The 21,722-nt window shown below is 39.9% G+C and overlaps 1 protein-coding gene across 1 annotated transcript; it reads left to right on the top strand.

Annotated features, from left to right (window-relative positions):
- Positions 1-450: 450 nt before the first annotated feature.
- Positions 451-21,282, top strand: LOC123085072 (DExH-box ATP-dependent RNA helicase DExH14). Its single transcript, XM_044506646.1, has 49 exons — positions 451-826; positions 919-971; positions 1,093-1,252; positions 1,440-1,881; positions 1,963-2,028; positions 3,261-3,365; positions 3,449-3,748; positions 4,159-4,275; positions 4,392-4,451; positions 4,568-4,639; positions 5,455-5,571; positions 5,666-5,827; positions 6,066-6,131; positions 6,207-6,359; positions 6,440-6,523; positions 6,891-6,965; positions 7,041-7,172; positions 7,252-7,317; positions 7,731-7,796; positions 7,884-8,006; positions 8,795-8,944; positions 9,287-9,499; positions 9,592-9,747; positions 9,831-10,055; positions 10,136-10,237; positions 10,337-10,417; positions 10,509-10,589; positions 11,257-11,460; positions 11,544-11,660; positions 12,107-12,229; positions 12,300-12,389; positions 12,467-12,592; positions 12,710-12,772; positions 13,034-13,122; positions 13,860-13,950; positions 14,338-14,487; positions 14,570-14,761; positions 14,897-14,962; positions 15,034-15,189; positions 15,273-15,416; positions 15,702-15,769; positions 15,857-16,022; positions 16,130-16,192; positions 17,375-17,470; positions 17,565-17,732; positions 17,882-18,052; positions 18,561-18,707; positions 20,279-20,410; positions 20,911-21,282. The coding sequence occupies exons 1-49, from the start codon at positions 720-722 to the stop codon at positions 20,989-20,991; spliced, it is 6,237 nt and encodes a 2,078-aa protein (XP_044362581.1). The 5' UTR covers positions 451-719; the 3' UTR covers positions 20,992-21,282.
- Positions 21,283-21,722: the final 440 nt, after the last annotated feature.

Raw genomic sequence — 21,722 nt, 5'->3', positions numbered from 1 at the left:
ATTTTAAAATACTTTTCAACATATTTAGTACTTATTCAACATTTTCAAATACTTGTTCAACATTTTTGAATTTTTTTTTAATTTTTTAATACTGATTCAATATTTTTTCAAATGTATTTATGGAGAGTGTTTTTTGTAATATATATATATTTAGAATAATTTAAAGTTTAAAGAAAAGTATAAATATAACAAAAGATGAGAACATATAACAGAAAAAAACAAAAAAACAGGCTGTTGCTCCCGCCCGGCTGGGCTGGCCCGTCTGGGGCTCGCCCCGACGCGAGCGCATCTCTCCGTGTGTCTCGCTTAATGAGACAGAGGGGCGGCACTGATTTTTGGGCTTCCATCCCCGGCCTCAGCCCTGCTCCGTTCTGTTTGATCAGCTGGGCTTGTGTCTAGCCAATAGAGTGGGCCCACCCAGCCCCGGAGAGGGTAGCCGCAGGGAGGCAGGGAGGCAGAAGAGAGGGGAGGGCGAGCCGCACGGAAACGAAGCAGTACCAGTCCACCACCGTCCACCGGCGCAGGCGCTTCCGTGCGGCGCAAGTTCGGCGCGGGGCGTCTCCCTCCGTCACCACCAGGACGGGATCCAGAGTCCAACCCAAGTCAATCACTCCCAAACTCGCATCCATCGCCTCTCCACTGCCCCCGCCGCCTCCCTCCCTCCGCCCGCCCGCGGTCCCCTCTCCGCCGCCGAGTCGCCGAGGCGATCCGACTCCGAGATGCTGGCGCCGCTCCCTCGCCTGACGGGCTCCCTCCGCCCCCACTTCGACGCCGACCAGGCCTACCTCCTCCGCAAGGCCGCCCTCCAAGCCCGCGCCCTCCCAAGGTATCACCGCGCTTATCCCCTTCCCAACCCCAATTTCAGTCACCCGGCCCGAATCCGATGGTATCCCTGACGCTTTCGTGCTGTCTTCGCAGGCCGCATGACGAGTGGGCGCTCGCCCGGAGGTTCGTGCCCAACTGGGACGACGGTAACTCCCCCAAAACCCTCCCCGCCTGCGCTCGGCTGCTAGAGCCGACGCGATTGATTTGCGTGGGTGTGTGCGTGTCTCCCAGCGTGTTACCTTCTGAAATTGCCACCCATTGTTGCAGCTCCCAGCGATGTGCGCCAGGCGTACAAGCAGTTTATCGGCGCCGTGGTGGAGTTGTTGAACGGGGAGGTGGTGTCTGAGGAACTCCAGCAGGTTGCTCAGGCTGTCTATAGGTTGTTCGGCACGGAGTCCGACACCACCCAGAAGCCCCTCCAGAGAAGGTATATGCTATTGTTTTTTTAAGTGGAGAGCCCTCACATTAGCTGCTTTGCTCTGAATGCTGCCCATCGTGTTTCCATATTTTAAACACGGTTAAATTTAGAAAGAACATATGACATAGCACGTTGCAAATGCCGTGGATCCTTTTTTGCCGGAATCCTTTACTCATGATTTTATCTATCTCCGTAGGAATGAATTGGAACGACTTGTGGGCTACAACGTGCAAGACTCAGTTCTGAAAAAGTTAGCTCAGTTTGCTCAGAAGCTCCGTTCCCTTCAACGGGGGAGCATTCAGGAATTTGTACAGGAAGACACGAAGGCCGTAGATGGAGATGATACAAGTGAATTTGGGGCAAGCTTTGACTTCAAAGCACCTTCTCGTTTCATTATTGATGTTACGCTTGATGATGACCTACCATTGGGAAGTGGTGTATTGAGTTCATTTCAAGAGGAGCAGCATGATGCCAGCACTACATCTTGTAATTCAACTGCTTTTGCGGGTCCTGTGAATTTGAGGTGGCTAAAAGATCAGTGTGATCTGATAACTAGAAGTGGTGGCTCGATGCTCTCGGGAGATGAACTTGCAATGGCTCTGTGCAGAGTGCTACGTTCCAATAAAGCAGGCGATGAGGTGCTGCTATAATTTGCTTCCGCTATTCCCTTTGTTTATTGACTCACAATCATTTAATATTACAACCTTCCGACATTGCAGATAGCTGGTGAACTGCTGGACATGGTTGGGGATGGTGCCTTTGAAATAGTTCAGGATCTTCTTTCAGTAAGAGACTAACACCCTGTCATTATCTGTGTGCAGTTTATTTCGCATGGTTCTTCATACATGATACCTGGATCAATCAAATAATTAAAATAATAATTAGCTGGATTTCTGCAACTACTACGACTTCTACTGATATTCAACAGGGCATTATACCTCGTAGTCCTGCATCCTTGCAACTTATTAATGTGATATAAACAAAACATGCCCGAGGATTCAGTTACTAGCAAATCACTTTATAAACATTTAGAACCCTGGCTGGGCTACATGTCCAAAGGCTAATATCCGGCTAAAATTCAGGTAGCAAACTGGCCAGGGGAGGAACCAGAAGTTCATTAGACATTAATTAAGTTATTACTATGATTGTTGGCTACTCTTTTTTATGACCCAGTGCATTATGTGGCCTTGTTCTGTTCATCTTGATAATTCTCATTCATAAGAGAAAGATTTATACAGTCTATCCCTTGTTTATCTCTTTAATCAGTTTGACACATAATTTGTGCTTTCACTGTGGCAAGAATCGAGCAGCTATAGTTAACCCAGAAGAGTTCTTAAATTTGAGGTTCCCAACTGAACTATGAGATAGGTCAATCATGATGAGTCATGACATTCCCCTTCCAGAAAATCTGTAACAGTTTACAACGTAATGACTGCTGTTACTGCCAGTCCTTGCATTAACTTGTTAAAATCTGAACCTTAAACAGATCTTTGCAAGACCCCGAAGGCTATGTTGCCCTGATACGCTATGCAGTCATGATGATAAACTATTGTAGCAGTATATATATGTACATGAGCATATGAGGCTATGAGAGACCATCTGCCATATGGTGCTTGAGGTGAAAAGTGAGAATGAGAGCCCCAGTGAGTAGCTATGCACATGTAGACTTGTCCTGCTCAAAATTTGGACCTTAAGGTATTGGATGTCAGTTATACATTCATCTCAGATTTTGTGTAACCAGCACCTGATGTTAGATTTACCATTTGAAAATGTGACACTGGTAGTGATTGTGGACTGATAGATCATAGATGTTGCTGCAAATATTCCTGTGGGTCTTCCTGCTTTCATTTTTCAAGTTAGAAGTTCAAGATTTCTGGCCACGATAGCAAAGCTCCTAGTTTATCGTTGCGTTGGTCAATAACAGGAGGCTTTCATTTGTTTGTATTAACGAGCAACTTCACTTGTTTTGCCTGTCTAATGCAATGGAACTGATTGGTTATGTCATCATGGTCTGCAGCATAGAAAAGAGCTAGGGGATGCAATTCAGCATGGATTGACGATACTGAAATCAGAAAAGGTGTCTTCAAATAATCAACCAAAGATGCCAACATATGGCACACAAGTAAGACTACTTTCTTCTATGAATTTTCTGATGAGGTGGGTAATCCAGTGTTAAATGACTTCTCACATCCACTATGCCTGCAGGTAACAATACAAACAGAGTATGAGCGTCAGCTTGATAAGATTAAGAGGAAAGAGGGAAGACGTGCCAAACGTGGTGCAGAAAATGGAATGAATGATTTTGGTGCTGATGATTTCTCATCCCTTCTTCAAGCAAGTGAAAGAAAGCAGCCATTTGATGACATGATTGGGACTGGAGAAGGGGAGAGTAGTTTCCAAGTAACCTCTCTTCCTCAAGGAACAACTCGGAAACATATGAAGGGGTACGAAGAAGTGAAAATTCCACCAACTCCTACAGCACCGTTGGGACCCAATGAGAAACTGGTATTCCTATAGCCTCTTTATGTCATGGTACATACTTTTGTATTGCTTCGTGGATCCTGCCATATTTTTTTGAAAAGATTTAGTGAAAGAGGACAAGTCCTACATTACATTTAGTTTGAGGTGATTTTATGATCACATGAAATGGTGAATGCCAAGTACCTACAAGGATCAATTTGCTCACATTTTCCTTGTGTTAATTTACTGCATTAATCCAATTGATTGAAATACTCATATTTGAACGCATGCAATCTTCCTTCTTTGTTTTTATCTATATTTTATTTCTGTAGCGAAATGGCTTAGCCTGCACCGAGTTAATTAGCCTTGAGCATTAGCAGGTTTGAACAAATTGCTGACTGCACACCGTTACTGTTTTTTTGTTGATTACAACACAACTTACTTTTTTTTTCCAGATTGAAATAAGAGAGTTGGATGATATTGCCCAAGCTGCTTTCCAGGGATACAAGTCACTCAACCGTGTTCAGAGCCGTATTTTTCAAGCCACATACAACACCAATGAGAACATTCTAGTGCGTAACTAAATCTACTATATGTGCAGTTGCACTTTCCATGTTCAAGAAGAGAGCTTGTGCCATTAAGTTTATGTGTACCACTGTTGTCATAGCTAACTTGCATAAATGTTCAGGTTTGTGCTCCGACAGGTGCTGGCAAAACAAATATTGCAATGATCGCAGTTCTTCATGAGGTATATACCTTAGTAAAACCTGCATAGTTGTTATGAAGTCTTGACTTTCTGAACCTTATCAGCGATTTTTTTCCCGAATCTTGTTGACGGGTTCTGCTTATTGATAAATTCTACAGGTTAAACAGCACTTCAGGGAAGGCATTTTGCATAAAAATGAGTTCAAGATAGTGTATGTTGCACCAATGAAGGTATTCTTCTTCCTACATTCTCTGTTCTTGTTGGATGCTCTTATCATAGTCACTGGATTCGTTAGACAAGGCATGGAACCCCGATCTAGATCGGGGTTCGAACCGCTCCAGATAGAAGATGGTTCGCCATCCAATTCTTTGAAAAGATGGAACCACACTGTGCCTGCTCAACCCATGCTGCCCCCGCCACTAGCCGACCATGCTATTACGGTGGCTGCTCAACCGTTCCAATGTGCTTGCTCTACCATGCACCTTTGACTACAGCCGTCCTCGCATCACCATGGACAAGATGGTTGAGGAATGAATCGGGAGAAGTAGATTAGTGGCTGCAACTGCAGTTCTGGAGGAAATTAATCAGTAGAAGAACAGCAGAGTAGTGGCTGCAAAATCAAGTTTGCAAATTTTTGTTGATAGCTTACCAAGCTGACCACTTGGTTGCAAAATCAAGTTTGGAGGAGGGCTGTGACTTCTGTAGTGCAGGGTGAGAGGCATAACAGAGCAGTGACAGCGGGTGGCTTTGGGTTAACAGCCACTGAGAATGTACAGAAGACAAATTTTTTGTTGGGCTGGGCTGGCAACTGCCCAGGCCTCCCTCTGTGTTGCTATGTGTGTACAAAATCCATTGATTCCTACACATTGCTTATCAAATTTTACTGATTAGCGAACCCCATGTTTGATTCGCGAATCGGAGATGTGCACCCTCAAAGCGAAGCCGATTCGCATTAGGTAGAAAATTGCGAACCACAAATTTGAATCGCGGATCAGGTAACTATGGTTCTTATGATCACTATATTTATCAAAATTGTGTTATGTAGGCCTTGGCTGCAGAGGTAACGGCAACATTTGGTCGTCGACTATCTCCATTGAACCTTGTTGTTAAAGAACTTACAGGCGACATGCAGTTGACCAGAAGTGAGATTGAGGAAACACAGGTATTATCTTTATTTGTTTCATTATTTAAACTTGTGTTTCTGAGCTGTACTTTTTTTTAACCTTGTGAACTGTATTTATTTGTGCATTACCCAGATGATAGTGACTACTCCTGAGAAGTGGGATGTCATTACACGCAAAAGCAGCGATATGGCACTGTCAATGCTGGTCAAGCTGATAATCATTGATGAAGTGCACCTGCTAAATGATGATAGAGGGTCAGTAATTGAGACACTAGTTGCTCGAACTCTTCGCCAGGTCAATTTTGGAGAGAAAAATAGGAGCCCATCTATTCGCTTGTTATGATCAAAGGGGTGCTTATATTTAACGATTTCAAAAAGTAAACTATAAATCTTTGTAAAAACTATAAAAAATAATAAATGGACAGACTTAAGTTGACTACATTCTCATAGGACCATATCATATGCCTGTTCTTCTCTAGATATTGTTTCTTGTTATGTCTGATCCATATTTATGAGTGATCTGAATTTGACAGGTTGAGTCCATGCAATCAATGATTCGCATTGTTGGCCTATCTGCTACACTGCCTACTTACAAAGAGGTTTGTTATCTTCAATATCACGTCCTCTACTTGAGTCCATGCAATTAATTAAACCATGGGGTTTCTCATTTTCAGGTTGCAGAATTTTTGCGGGTTAATGCGGATACTGGCCTTTTCTACTTTGACTCGAGTTACCGTCCAGTTCCTCTTGCTCAACAGTACATTGGAATCACTGAAAGGGATTACGCCAAGAGAAATGATCTATTCAATAGTATTTGCTATGACAAGGTCTCTTTTCCTTTGTATTGTAGTTCCATCTGGATTTTGTCATTCATACAAATCTTTTTAACACTATATCAACTTGTTAGGTTGTGGAGTCCATTAAACAAGGTCATCAAGCATTGGTTTTTGTACATACCCGCAAAGATACAGGGAAAACCGCTAGAACCCTAGTAAGTAATAGTTTCTAATAAGAGGATTTTTGTGTGGGGTAAATGTTACTGTTTATCAAGTATCCTGGCATTGCCATACTTCTATATCTTCAATGTCCGCGCATCCTTAAGCTTTTGTTTATCTAAAATTATCTGTTGTACTCATGGTTTACCAATATGCCAAGCTATGTATCGTCCCGTGCCATGCTAACTTCCAGCAAGCCTTACTCCATAAGTTCTTTGAATGTAATAAAATTATGCTTCCACAGTGTTATTTATGTTTTCTATTTATAAGACACTCTTCAGGTCCTCTTGTTTCTTTTTTCTTGATATCTGTATTCATTTTTCAGTCGATTTCAGTTGCACATTCTTATGTCATGCCTTGCAGATTGACCTAGCTGCAAAAGCAGGGGAAGTGGAGTTATTTTCAAATGCAGACCATCCCCAATACGGATTGATCAAGGTATACTTTACCATTCTGGTTTTATTACTAGCCTTAAATCTAGTAATTTTTATTTACCTAGTCTTGTGTTTGCAGAAAGATGTCAGTAAAGCTAAAAGTCGTGAAGTTACAGAATTTTTTGATTCTGGATTTGGCATACATAATGCTGGAATGATGCGTTCTGACCGAAATTTGATGGAGCGCTTGTTTGCTGATGGTCTCTTGAAAGTAAGTTGATGGTCTCTTGAAAGTAAGTTTCTGTGCAACCTTCAGTAGTTTCAGTCATGTGCTAACTTATTTCGATTAGGTCCTTGTCTGTACAGCAACATTGGCTTGGGGAGTGAACTTACCAGCTCATACAGTTGTTATAAAGGTTAGTGTCTATTTGTTTTTTTTCCATGCCATAGAAGCATTTTCGTTGGAATCTACATGACTTTTTTCTTAACTAAATATTGGTAAAATAAATTACTGTCAGCATATGTATCACTAGTTATATTTTATTTAATTCCATCTAGTAACTTCTTTAGGGGTAGTAAAGTAATTAATTATAGATACTGTTAATAGATAAAAGTGTTATTTGGAAAGGTCATACTAAAAAAACTCAAACAGTTTAGTGACTTGTTTAGAGGTAGTAAACTCAAACAGTTTATGATTGTGCTATCTTGAATACATTTTTTGGCCAATCCAAGAATGCCAACATATGTTTCCAGTTGTCTACAATCTTTTTTCCCCCAATGTACTGTACTGCTGGCCTGCTGCATAAAGTAATATATTACCAACAAACAGGGCACACAATTATATGATGCTAAAGCTGGCGGATGGCGAGATCTGGGGATGCTCGATGTGATGCAGGTACCTCCCTGAACTTGTCGTGATTTTCATTCCTTTATTTCTATTACTCAAATATTATATTCTAATGCTCTTTCATTTCCTTATTAGATCTTTGGACGTGCTGGGAGACCACAGTTTGATAAAAGTGGTGAAGGAATTATTATTACGACGCATGACAAATTGGCTTATTACTTGAGATTATTGACTAGTCAGCTTCCAATAGAAAGCCAGGTCAGCAAACATGTGACCTTTTACAATGGAGGATATTAGAACAAGCTGTGAACGATATCAATCAAATATTCTTCTGTGTCCAGTTATAGGTTAGAAGATTGAGTTGTAGAGGCGGTGTATCCGGTGAAACTGTGCGATTTGGTGGAAATTCCGAAAAAATAAACCTTAGAAGTTCTAATTTTCTTGAAAAATGACAGTGTAGTGGGGGATATATTCTAGAGCTCTGCAAATATCATGGTCAAACTCAATCAAATAGGTGGGACATGAAGAGGAGTACTTGCTGGAATAGTGTCACACTTTGTTGACTAGTATTTGTCCTGTATATTCGATTGATTTTGGCCTTGAAAATACACAGAGGACCCTCCCCTACATCTGCTATTCTTTTTCATAGAATTTTCCTTCCCTCTCTATCTCTCTAAGTCTGTATGGTGAGCTTTTCAGTGCACATTTTGTTTTATACCTTGTTTTTTGTGCTACCTTGCATCTCTTTCAAGTTGCATTTCCTCATCCCCACCTCAACAAAATCTTGGTTTGTCATGGCATTAGATAAGTACACGGACCACTGTGGATGATCTAATACTAATTAATTTCCTTACCAGGGTAGTTTCTTAGGACTAGTTAATACTTACTAATACCTTAAACATTGCTAATTTGCAAAGTCAGTTTCTTATTTGCTTGTAGTCTTGGCAAGTTTTTTCTTTTTGAAATGTAGCCTTGGCAAGTTGGTTGATTGCTGTAAGTTCTTTCCAGTCCACGCTTAATTTTTCGTGACCACAATTATTTTGCAGTTCCTTGGATCATTGAAAGATAATTTGAATGCTGAGGTTGCCTTGGGAACTGTAACAAATGTCAGGGAGGCCTGTGCCTGGCTTGGCTATACATACTTATTTAGAAGGATGAAGACTAATCCTCTGGTGTATGGGATAACTTGGGAAGAGGTGATATTTCTCCCATTGTTCACACTTTATATGTATAAAATCAATAGCACTCTTTTCAGTGGATGGCAAATTTTCTAGTGTGGTTTTTGATATCATCTGAGTAAAATAACTGAAAAGCAGTCCTTGTACATATATTCTTTTAACATCTGTTACACTGTCTAGTTCTTTTTAACGCATTAATTCTTTCAGAAATAAGTCATGGTCCCTGTATTCTTAAGAACAACCATTTTGTATCATGTCAGAAACTAGATAATTTATTACTCTTTGAGGTGCTTCACTGAACATATTGGTACCCAACACTTCTTTGATTGTGACAACATTTTAACTTGTCTAACCATTAAGGTGATCGGAGATCCTTCCATGGGCGCCAAGCAACGGTCATTTATTATTGATGCTGCACGTTCGCTAGACAAGGCTAAGATGATGCGCTATGATGAAAAGAGTGGCAACTTCTACTGCACAGAGCTCGGTCGAATTGCAAGTCACTTTTACCTTCAGTACTCCAGTGTTGAGACATACAACGAGATGCTTCGTCGTCACATGAGTGAAAGTGAGGTAGGCAGTTGGTTTATCTCCTTTTGTGGTTTCTTTGTTACAGCTTGTGATGCTCGTGAAGTTTTATTGACGTTTCTTGATACCTACCTCAGGTGATTAACATGGTGGCCCATTCCTCTGAATTTGAAAATATCGTAGTTAGAGAAGAAGAACAAGATGAATTAGAAACACTTGCCAGGAAAGCATGCCCATTGGAAGTTAAGGGTGGGCCGACTGACAAGCATGGGAAAATTTCAATTCTCATACAGGTTACTGTTGAAGAACTGTCACTTTTTTCATTTAGTTTGAGTCCAGGAACATTCCTAAGTTGAGGAATTTGATCTATTTTCAGGTTTTTATTTCCCGTGCCTCAGTTGACAGCTCCTCCTTACACTCTGATGCCCAATACATTAGTCAAAGCTTGGGTCGCATTATGAGGGCGTTGTTTGAGATTTGTCTGCGAAGGGGGTGGTCTGAGATGACATCCTTATTATTGGAATATTGCAAGGCCGTAGATCGCAAAATATGGCCACATCTCCATCCACTTAGGCAGTTCGATAGGGACATTTCTCCTGAGGTTGCTATTGGTCATCACTTTTTTTTTACCATATCGTCTTTCTCTCGTTTCCCAAATATAATTAATGCTCTCTGAACCAGATATTGTGGAAACTTGAGGAAAGAAATGTGGACCTGGACCGTCTTTATGAAATGGAGGAAAATGACATTGGAGCCCTCATTCGTTTTTCTCATCAGGGAAGGGTATGTGTAGACTTACAAGTCATGCATATATGGTTGATTCTATTAGTTTGAACTAGTGACTATACCTGATGAAGTTAACACTTTTTTTTTCTACTAAAGTTGGTTAAGCAGTATGTTGGATACTTCCCACATGTCAACTTATCTGCTTCCGTTAGTCCAATCACCAGGACTGTTCTGAAAGTAAGAGCTGGTGTCAACTCAATTATTCTGATGTTTTTTCTTAAATTAGTTCATTATTTACCACTTACGCGATTACTATGATAATTTATAGGTGGACCTGCTTATAACTCCTGAATTTGTGTGGAAGGATCGTCACCATGGCATGTCACAACGATGGTTGATTATTGTGGAGGTGTGTTAATCTACACATGTCATGTTTTTGCACCTGACACTAAATCGTTTTAGAATTGTAGCAGAGTTGAGAAAACTTATCTAATGTATAGTACTGGACTATGGTTAGTGTACTTACAGTTTGGTGTGATTATTTGAAGATGCCACTGATATGACTGTGCTTAGAGACTAGTAACTGCAGAGACGGACATACATCTATATACATCGTCATCATTCTGGGACTTGAGACATCAGCTCATTGTGTATGCAGTTGTATTAAGAACTGTACAGTGAATCAAATTCTGTAACTTCCATTTATGGGTGCCAACCTAAATTTGTCTCATTCAGTGTTAAGTTAGTTACTATTGGATGCATGTGTACCAGCAACTGATAAGGGCCAAAGAATTAGCTTATACTCCCTTCTTTCCAGAATATAAGGTGTATCGATTTTTGTGCAAGTCAAACTTGTGTATGTTTGACCAAGATTATAGAATAAAATATCAACATCTACTTACAAAATAAACAAATTATGAAAATACTTTTCATGATGGATCTATTGATACAAATACTTTTCATGATGGTATTCTTTTTCTAAGAACTTGGTCAAACATGCACATGTTTGACTTTTGAAAATTTTAATACACCTTATATTTTGAAATGGAGGGAGTAACAATAATATTTGTTTACAGGATTCTGAAAATGATACTATTTATCATTCGGAGCTCTTCACACTGACAAAGAAGATGGCAAGAGGTACACCTACAAAGATGTCCTTTAATATACCGATCTTCGAGCCTCATCCGCCGCAGTACTATATCCGAGCTGTATCAGACTCCTGGTTGCATGCGGAGTCAATCTTTACCGTCTCTTTTCATAATCTTACCTTGCCTCAGGTGAATTTAGCAATATCTTATGTCAGTTCCACAGTGTTTACATTCCACTGTCAAATCTTAAATTCTGCATGTGTTTCCTGCAGACACAAATAACACACACTGAACTTTTGGACTTGAAGCCTCTTCCACTGAGCGCTCTTGGCAACAAAGCATACGAAGATTTGTATAGATTTACCCATTTCAATCCCATACAAACACAGGTGCACTTTGGATTCCATTTATCTTTTGTCTTGGTTGTTTCATGCTATGTTTCAGCATGCTAATGCTAGTGTATTTACACCACATAACTTTCTAGTTAAATGTTTTCGATACTTCAGTTCAGTATTCCTACAGCAATTTACCAATCTGTTCCTATTAGTGGAAGTTATCAAATTCTTCCTCCGTTCCTAAATATAAGTCTTTTTAGAGATTCCAATATAGACTACATACGGAGCAAAATGAGTGAATCTACACTCTAAAATATGTCTATATACATCCGTATGTAGTTTCTATTGAAATCTCTAAAGACTCATATTTAGAAACGGAGGGAGTATTCCTTTTGCTGTATGATGCCTGGTGCATACACTGTTTGTGCCGGCTGATTCCAGCTTAATGTACCTTTTCCTTTAATGCATATACTTTCTGTCCTGATGATTTTGTTTTCCAGGCTTTCCATGTTCTTTATCACACTGAAACCAATGTGCTCTTGGGAGCACCAACTGGGAGTGGCAAGACAATTTCTGCAGAACTAGCAATGCTTCATCTTTTCAATACCCAGCCGGACATGAAGGTTTGTTGATTGAATTCCTGTATAAAGCCGAGATATTTTTTGGCATTGATACGTTTTGACACCTTTTCAGGTAGTTTACATTGCTCCTCTAAAGGCTATAGTGCGAGAAAGAATGAATGATTGGAGACATCGGCTTGTTACTCAGCTTGGGAAGAAGATGGTTTGTAGCATTCCATCTTCTTTTCTGCCACCAATACATCATCGTGCTTAATGTAATTGAAGTGATGCTTTTGGCAGGTTGAAATGACTGGTGATTTTACACCAGACATGGTGGCCCTATTATCAGCTGATATCATAATTTCGACCCCCGAAAAGTGGGATGGGATTAGTCGCAGCTGGCACAGTAGAAGTTATGTTATGAAGGTCTCATTTTTTTTATTTCTGCGTTGGCTATTTTCTGTTTTGCTCTGTTTCTGTAAATTATACGGAGTATATAATCTTATTTTAAGTTGCACTGACTTGTTAGCTTGCTGATGATAGGTTGGACTCATGATATTAGACGAGATACATCTTCTTGGAGCTGACCGTGGGCCTATTCTTGAGGTAACCCTTCCATACGCACAACTTGGTAAATGCTTTTAGTAAATTACACTGTAGCCTGCCTATGAACTCAGACTCTTGTTGATGTTAACATATTATATGGCCTCTCAAGTAACTTCATTTACTTTGTACTACTATATCTCAACATTGTACAACTTATCGTCTTTTGCATTGATTCACCTCAATACCATATGTTCTGCTGTGTTTATCCTTCTTTGAAGGTGTACTTACAATTGTTTACAATGGTTAAACTTCTTATTTCAGGTCATCGTATCAAGAATGCGATACATATCATCACAAACGGAACGTTCAATTCGGTTTGTTGGTTTATCAACAGCATTAGCCAATGCTCGGTATGTTTCAAAGGGATACTTTGGCTTGCATTTCTCTCTATCTGCTATTACATCAGAATATCCTTATCTACTCTGTAATTTTATAGAGCTATCTATGTGCTTTATGAGTTCTTCCCGCGTACGAACTGCAGAAACAATGCCATGTCATCATACATTCACCAGTGTTAAATCGTATTTAACCAGTGGCTCCCCTGGTTGGGGTGGGGTGTGTGTGTGTGTGTGTGTGGGGGGGGTCCTGATCAATGGATTCAATTAAGGGTACACATATTTTAAAAATAAATCCTATGACATGAGTGCTAGGAGTACTCTAAGTGTATTTGAGAATCATAGGTGTTATCATGTAGGGCACAGATTTGGTGCTCTCAACAACTTGAAAGTGTTGTTTCTCATCTTTTTACTGATATGTATCGTGCAAAAACAAGTGTATTAGCAAAAAAATCGTACAAAAGCATGTCCATTTACGAGCTCTACACGATGAATGACTAATACAGTTAGAAAACACAAAAAATCATATTGTTGCATAGATTTTGCTAGTACACCTACTTCTATGGTATGTACATCTATGTTATTTTTCCACCTTCGAGCATGTTATGCATGTATATTCTTTTCTTCACCTTCGAGCATGTGGGCCCAGGATAGGCTTGTCATGTATCTGTATTTATTTTCGTAATGTGTATATGATCACCGGATCACTTTTCTGTGTGGGCTGACCACTTGCATCTACCATAATACTTCAGTGACTTAGCCGATTGGTTGGGCGTCAGAGATGATGGTCTGTTTAATTTCAAGCCCAGCGTGAGGCCTGTACCTCTTGAAGTGCATATTCAGGTAAGGAGGATTTCAGTTGTTCTGTAAGATCCTTGTTTGGTTCAATAACAACTGCCCATATTCTCCAGTAGAGTCACTTTCCTCATGATGCTGGCTTTAGGCATGAAGATACACACAACCATTGCTTTTTAAAGTTGTATTTTAAGAAACATATTCATTTATTAATTCTTCTGCATTCTTGGATGCCCCTTTTTTTAACCCGCAAGCAGATATGTAGGCAAGGTAATCGTTAGTTTTGTGTTACCTCGAGGAGAGAAAAATATTTCCGGTTCCCCATCTGTGGATAGTCAATTATTTATTTGATCGTTACATGTTTTGATATATCACAGCTTAAAAGAGGCTTCACAGTTTACATCATAAATTTGTATTGCCTTTTTTCACAAACAGGGATATCCTGGGAAGTTCTACTGCCCGAGAATGAATAGCATGAACAAACCAGCATATGCAGCCATATGTACTCATTCACCTGATAAACCAGTTCTCATTTTTGTGTCATCACGTCGACAGACGAGACTTACAGCTCTTGATCTCATTCAGGTAGAATGCTACTCTGTTTTTCTGTCACTAAGAAAGTATATAGCTGGCTACTATCTTATATGTGTTGTACTCTATATTGCAGCTTGCAGCATCTGATGAGAAACCAACGCAGTTCCTCAGCATGGCAGATAACTCTCTAGACATGATTCTTTCACAAGTCACTGATAGCAATTTGAGACATACACTTCAGTTTGGAATAGGTCTGCATCATGCAGGTCTAAATGATAGAGATAGATCCTTGGTTGAGGAACTCTTTTCAAACAACAAGATTCAGGTGTGCATTGTTTGATAACTGAATTTCTTGCTAACAGGTTCTTTGTTACACTTCAGTATGGTTATTGCAGTCTATTTTATATGAACTTGGTCACATAGTTGAGCAAAATGTAAACATAATTTATTGTTTTGGCAGGTACTAGTATGCACTAGCACACTGGCTTGGGGTGTCAATCTTCCAGCTCACCTGGTCATAATCAAGGTGACATGATGCTTCACATTTTCTTCATCTTTGATGACGTTTATCTGAGCACTCACTCCATTCTTTTGTAGGGTACTGAATACTATGATGGGAAAACAAAAAGATATGTTGATTATGTTATCACAGATATTCTGCAAATGATGGGTCGTGCAGGCCGGCCACAATATGACCAACATGGCAAAGCTGTTATTCTTGTTCATGAACCAAAAAAGAGCTTTTATAAGAAGGTAGCATGTTACTTTGTTTACCTAACGAACGGTGCGATGCTTATTCATCTTGAGTTTAACACTCGTTATTGTAATTGTTTCAGTTCTTGTATGAACCGTTCCCTGTTGAAAGTAATCTGAGGGAGCACTTGCACGATCACATAAATGCAGAGATTGTTTCGAGCACAATTGGTAATAAAGAGGAGGCAATTATCTATCTTACTTGGACTTACCTATACCGCAGACTGGTATTTATCTTGTTCTCTTTCCTAACCATGTTCTCTTAACTTATACTTAATTGGACAATTTTTCATGTTCACTGTTTCAGGCTGTAATTTTCTCTGGTCAAAACCATAATTAAAATGGATACTAAATACTTTACAATTGATGTACATACGTTGAATATATACAACTGTTTTGTTTTCCCGTTGGTTTAAACCTGTTACCCTTAAGCTATTGATAGAAGTCCTTCATTATATCGTTATGAAATTCTGATGTGGCTATATGCATCTATTGCAATGTCTGTTCGGCAGGTTGTTAATCCATCTTACTACGGATTGGAAGATACTGAAACATATACCTTGAATGCTTATCTCTCGAGGTGATAAACAAGGACCTCATTTAGCTTAGACCTGCCACTAGCTTTAACATCACATGACAGTCTGTCTATCCTGCTTTGTATAAACAGGTTAGTGGAAACTACACTTGAAGATCTTGAAGACAGTGGATGCATAAAAGTGGATGACCATTCTGTGCAGTCTTTAATTTTGGGGAAAATAGCTTCACAATATTACCTTAGTTACCTTACCGTCTCAATGTTTGGGTCAAATATTGGTCCCAATACATCATTGGAAGTAAGTACAATTGATGCCTTACTTATTCGGTAGTTCTTTATTTGGCTGTTGTAGACCAATTGATTTGGAATAGCTAGAGGATTAATAGCTCAGACTATTTTCTGCAGGCCTTTGTGCACATACTGTCAGCTGCTGCAGAATTCGACGAGCTTCCTGTACGTCATAATGAGGTGAGTTTCCCTATCAACCCTTCTTTTCCAAAAACCAAGCATTCCTCCATTTTTTCTATAGAATGATTGAACATGGATTATAGTTCCTTCGACAAATCCTGTCAGTCCTTGACATGAAAGTTTTAAAGGAAAAATTGCTAAGGACACTCAAATCCATGGCATTTGCTCTTTGTCACCCTACTTTTTGGCTTTGCTTCTGGGAAGCGAACAAACAAGAGAGATAGACTGGGAGACTAGGGCCCTGTTCGGCAGCTCTCCAACTCCATATAATACGGGAGCTGACGGAGCGCCAGTTTTACAACTTCACAAAAATGCACTGCAGGCCGCTCCGCTCCGGCCGCTCCAGGAGCAGAGCCACGGAGCGGAGGGCTGCCGAACACGGCCTAGAGGCGTGTATCTGCACATCTGTACCATATAGGTAGATTCTCAATGGAATGATGATGCATCACACCCATGTGCACACTTTGGCTTTGCATTTTGAAGAGCATGGGGCTGGTGTAGCATATGCAATAGGGAGGAGGTGGCTGAAATGTCTCTTTTGCCCTTGTGTGTACTAGTCTATCACACCATGTTACAGTAGCCCCAACTGATTCGGTTGCATCATCTTTACCATTGCTTCCAATTGTCTAAAAAAGGAAATTCTTATGTGCAAATATTCTGCCACAGCCTAGGAAAAAGGCCAGAAAACAGAACACAATTTGTGCATCGTAGCACTAGATATACCTAAATTGTTAGCAATTCACAGCAGATCTTTTTGTAGAATAGACAAAGCATAAAAAGCACAACTGTGTACTGCAGCATGCATCCGTCGGTCAGTCCATAGGTATAGGTTCACTAGTACGCATGCACAATGGAAAACAGAACTTTCACGTGATCCCTCCTAAGACAAACAATATCATAGTAATTTGTGCAGCTCGTTGTTGCGAATGCATTTCAGGAAAGCCACAAATTTAGAGTGTGAGCAACAGCGAATCTGAAATGTCTTGTCCCACTTTTGCCACATTAGAAGAATAGAGTGCTCTGGTTTTCTTTTTATTCAAGGCAATTATCTATTTGTTTGGAGGTGGAAAAAATACCATACATCCAGTCCATCAAAACATTATTATCTTAGTATAATACCCTGAACTTGATTTTGTGACAATGTTATCTCTGTGATTGCACTTATGTTTTTCTCCTATTCAGGATACCTTGAATCGAACACTCTGCGAAAAGGTCCCTTATTCAGTTGACCAGCACCACCTTGATGACCCACATGTCAAGGCTAATTTACTCTTCCAGGTAAGCGGAGTTCAACTGATGTTAAGGCTAATACATACTTTACAATGTACAGTGAGGTGCTAAATACCTTATTCTTTCCATGTTTGCCTTGCAGGCACACTTCTCCAGAGCAGAATTACCAATTAGTGACTATATCACTGACTTGAAGTCAATTCTTGATCAGAGCATACGTATTATACAGGCTATGATTGATGTATGTGCCAACAGTGGATGGCTTTCAAGTGCATTGACATGCATGCATCTCTTACAAATGATCATACAGGTGAATGTTGTTGATTCAGATTTTCTTTCATTTTGATGATCTGTGGTAGGCTGGCGGCTAGGTTCTGTATGGAAGGATAACATTGTACCAGTGTCAGAATTCCAAATAGGGTTTTCTTTATGAACTGAACTTCAATTTTGTTTTATCAGGGTCTCTGGTTTGAGAGAGATTCATCACTCTTGATGTTACCATCCATGAATGATAACCTTCTAGATCATCTTAAAGGCAGAGGAGTTTCAACAGTTCTGAGCTTGCTAGATCGTTCTCGTGAAGAATTACACAAGTTGCTTCAACCGTTTTCTGCTGCAGAGTTGTATCAGGTACTACTTTGGACTTCCATTGCACTGCCTTTGGAAGAACACTCCTATGGAAGAACATTTGTTTCCCTAGCGATCTTAGATATCTGCTGAAATATATGATTGGCAGTTACATATCTGTATTCCCATCTTTAGCATGGAACAGAAGTGCTACCAAATCTGTTATTGAAACATTACTGAGAAATAGTATTATTTGTGTTAGGCTCAGCCACTTATGCTTTTGTATTGTGCCCAAGAGTTTCTAGCCTCATAGTAGAAATAAGCATATTCTGTTTGGAACAAAAATGTTTTTGAAACCTTGGGTTTTCACGTAGTGTGGTGCAAGTCCACACTTCTCTTTTATCCAGTTCTCTTTTACGGCTTGTATTTTTTGAGAGGTACCTTTACAACTTGTATCACTGGATAGTTATGTCATCCATGCAATAAAGGTCATTTGGTAATATCCTCGATTCCTCGTACCGCCAGATGAAAATGAAAATCATATTGTGAATATTATGTTTGTATTATGCAGGATCTGCAACATTTCCCTCGCCTTGATGTTAAAGTTAAGCTACAGAATGAAGATAAGGAGCAGTCAAAACCTCAAATGCTGAACATTAGAATGCAAATTAAAAATACGCGTCGTTCGCCAAGAGTATTTTCCTCTAAATTCCCTAAGGTTGGTGACTATGTAAAATTGCTATGATTTATAAGTACTGCTTGCATCTCATTGTCAAACATATGGTATTGTATCATTGGATCAGACTGCTGTTACATAAGCTAAACTTTTGTCCATTTATGGCCTCAAATGCAAGATTCTGTTATAGTGCTTTCTAATAATATACTAGCGGAAGTTTCACGACCTGCAAGTCATATCTATGGTATTATCTACTCCCTCTGTCCTATAATATAAGACGTTTTTTGGCACTACACTGTCAAAAAACATCTTATATTATGGGACAGAGGGACTTAATATAGGGCCTGTTCGGATCCACTCCATTCCACAACTCTGCTCTGTGAGCGGGAGGAGCCGACCTGAATGCTGCAACTCCCTGGGGTCGAGAGAGCGGAGCGGAGCGATCTGCAGATAAAAATCATAGAGCGAGGAATGAGGCGCTCCACAGATCCTGGAAACGAAAGAGTTTGTCAAATATACGGCAGACTGCCACCGATAAAGTGGCATACCGATTCGTTCGCGTTATGTCTCTCGTGCCTTTTCTATCCTACCACCTCCCCTCCGTATGGGCCCCAGGCCAGATTGGGCTTTCGGCCCATCTCATGAACCAGAGCGGAGCGATCAAGCCGAGCAGTTTCCTCGGTCTCACGATGGATGGAGGAGCCGGAGCTCGCTTGGAGGAGCCGGAGCGTAGGATTTTGTGGAGCCGGTGGATTACCGAACAGGCTCATAGTCGACAATATTTTACTGCATGGATCCCATGGCGACATATACTTACAGGTGGATAGAGTAATTTTACAAAACCCTTTGGCATGATAGTGGTACTTTCGAGAACTGTAATGTATGCTTCAGCGGTATTATACTACTCCCTTCGTCCCATAATATAAGAGCGATTTTGACACTAGTAAAACGCTCTTATATTATGGGATGGAGGGAGTAGTAATGAGTAATCCAACATGATAAATATAACCTCCAAGTTGGTGTTTGATTTAAAAAATTGGATAAACAAATCCACATGGAACTTTTTCAGTAATTTTGAAACATTTGAAATATTATACAAGAACTTGATAGGTTTGTTGAAAGTTTCAGTGTACCAACAAGTAACTTAAGCTATCTCAGGTAAAGCCCCGTTTCTCAGCCAGAAACAAATGTGGCAGGTGGCAAATAATGAAATAACCATACATTACCTCACAACTCTGATTTGCTACTGGCATATCAAACTTGCTATGTGTCAATAATCACGAAGTCTCCCTAGAATTATTACCCTGTGCAATGAAAAAACGGGTGATAGATTCGGCAAAGCAAATAGCAGAAAACAACTATTTGGGTAGTTGCGAGTTTGACGTTTTTACAGAGCTTTCCGGTGTTCTAAGAAACTGTTTGTATACTCATGATATCTTGTGCTAATAATTGCCTGTTATACTTGTAACTGACTGTTACTATATTAGCTCCAATGTGGTACTCGTAAATCCTCTTTAGCTTCAATATTATTGCCTTTTGGACTTTTTATCAATGTTCATTCCTGAAGTTCAATAAATGCCTTTGCATTTAACTTTCCATGCTGTTTTCTGTAGGCGAAACAAGAAGCCTGGTGGCTGGTCCTGGGGAATATTACAAGCTCGGAGCTATATGGTCTGAAAAGAATAAGTTTTGCAGATCGTGTGCTTAACACTCGCATGGAATTGCCACCGATGTTGAATATGCAGGTAATAATTTCTCCACATGTGAATTGCCAGACTAAGCAAAGCTCACTGCGAATATATTGTTCTGCTTGAGTGACTTGACATTTGTGTCCAAGAATCGTCGATTTTTTTACTTAATAAACAATAATAATTGAGCAGCAATCTAAATGATGAGCCTTACTATGCTAGAGCCGACACCAAATTGCCAATATATTAGCTCTGCCATATACCTTTTTACCCTTGCCATGTTTGGCCATTCACTATGCATCTGTGTTATTCAGTGCTTCAGTTTGTTGTATAAATGTTGAATCTGAACAATATGCAGACCTAATATGTCCATCCATAATTCTTGGTGGATTCTGTCAGATTGCTGTATAAACTTGGGATCTAGGCAAATGCACGACGTGTTTTTTCTTCCAATGAAGACTCGTATGATTTCCATGTGCTGGCGTTGTGCTTAGATAATTACATGGTCCTTTTTTCTTGCACTTTTAAATATTTTGACGAGAGGATACTCTTTTCAGGAGGCAAAGCTGATTGTTGTGTCAGATTGCTACCTTGGGTTTGATCAGGAGGTCTCCCTTGGGCATCTAGCGAAGGTCTAATTCTTCCGCGGACTAGCAGATCTGCTTTTGTGGAACTCAGCTCCCAGGAATCCAGATATTCAAAATCAAGCATGCTCCCATGCTCATCAGAGCCTTTCTGGATTTTGCTGTTGTATAGGTTTACTTGAGTGTAGCTAACAACACGTCTCTTGTAATGCTTATATATACAAATCGATTGTGAGGTGGTTTTGGTCCTCCGGCGATTTGTACACGTCTCTTTTGGAAAAAAAATGAACATCGGTTGTAAGTTTACTTTTCCAGATGCCGTAATTGATATCCTTCACCTCGCTATCTATCTGTAACAGCGCTGCTCTGGTTTTGTTTGCACGGCTGCTATATTTTTTTTGACGTGACCGTCTCATAGCATGCAATACTCCCTCTATCCGAAAATACTTGTTATCAAAATGCATAAAAAGAGATGTATCTAGAATTAAAATATATCTAGATATATCTCCTTTTATCCTAGAACTAAAATACATTTAGATATATCTCTTTTTATCCATTTTGATGACAAGTATTTTCGAACGGAGGGAGTATTAAATAACTACCTCTTTGTCAGTCGTCTGCTGTTGATCCTGTTTCTGGCAGACATAATCGACTGAGAAATTGTTACTTTTAAATTGTCGGTATTTGGCTAAGCAGTTGTATATTTTGGAGATGAAACTCTAGTTTGATGTGCAAACTCCGTTGACCGAGAAATAGAAAATCCAGAATTTTTTGTAGAAAAAGTA

The sequence above is a fragment of the Triticum aestivum genome, chromosome 4A (genome assembly GCF_018294505.1).
Source record: "Triticum aestivum cultivar Chinese Spring chromosome 4A, IWGSC CS RefSeq v2.1, whole genome shotgun sequence".
In the NCBI taxonomy this organism is placed as follows: Eukaryota; Viridiplantae; Streptophyta; class Magnoliopsida; order Poales; family Poaceae; genus Triticum; species Triticum aestivum.
This window is presented reverse-complemented; position numbering and strand designations above follow the sequence as displayed.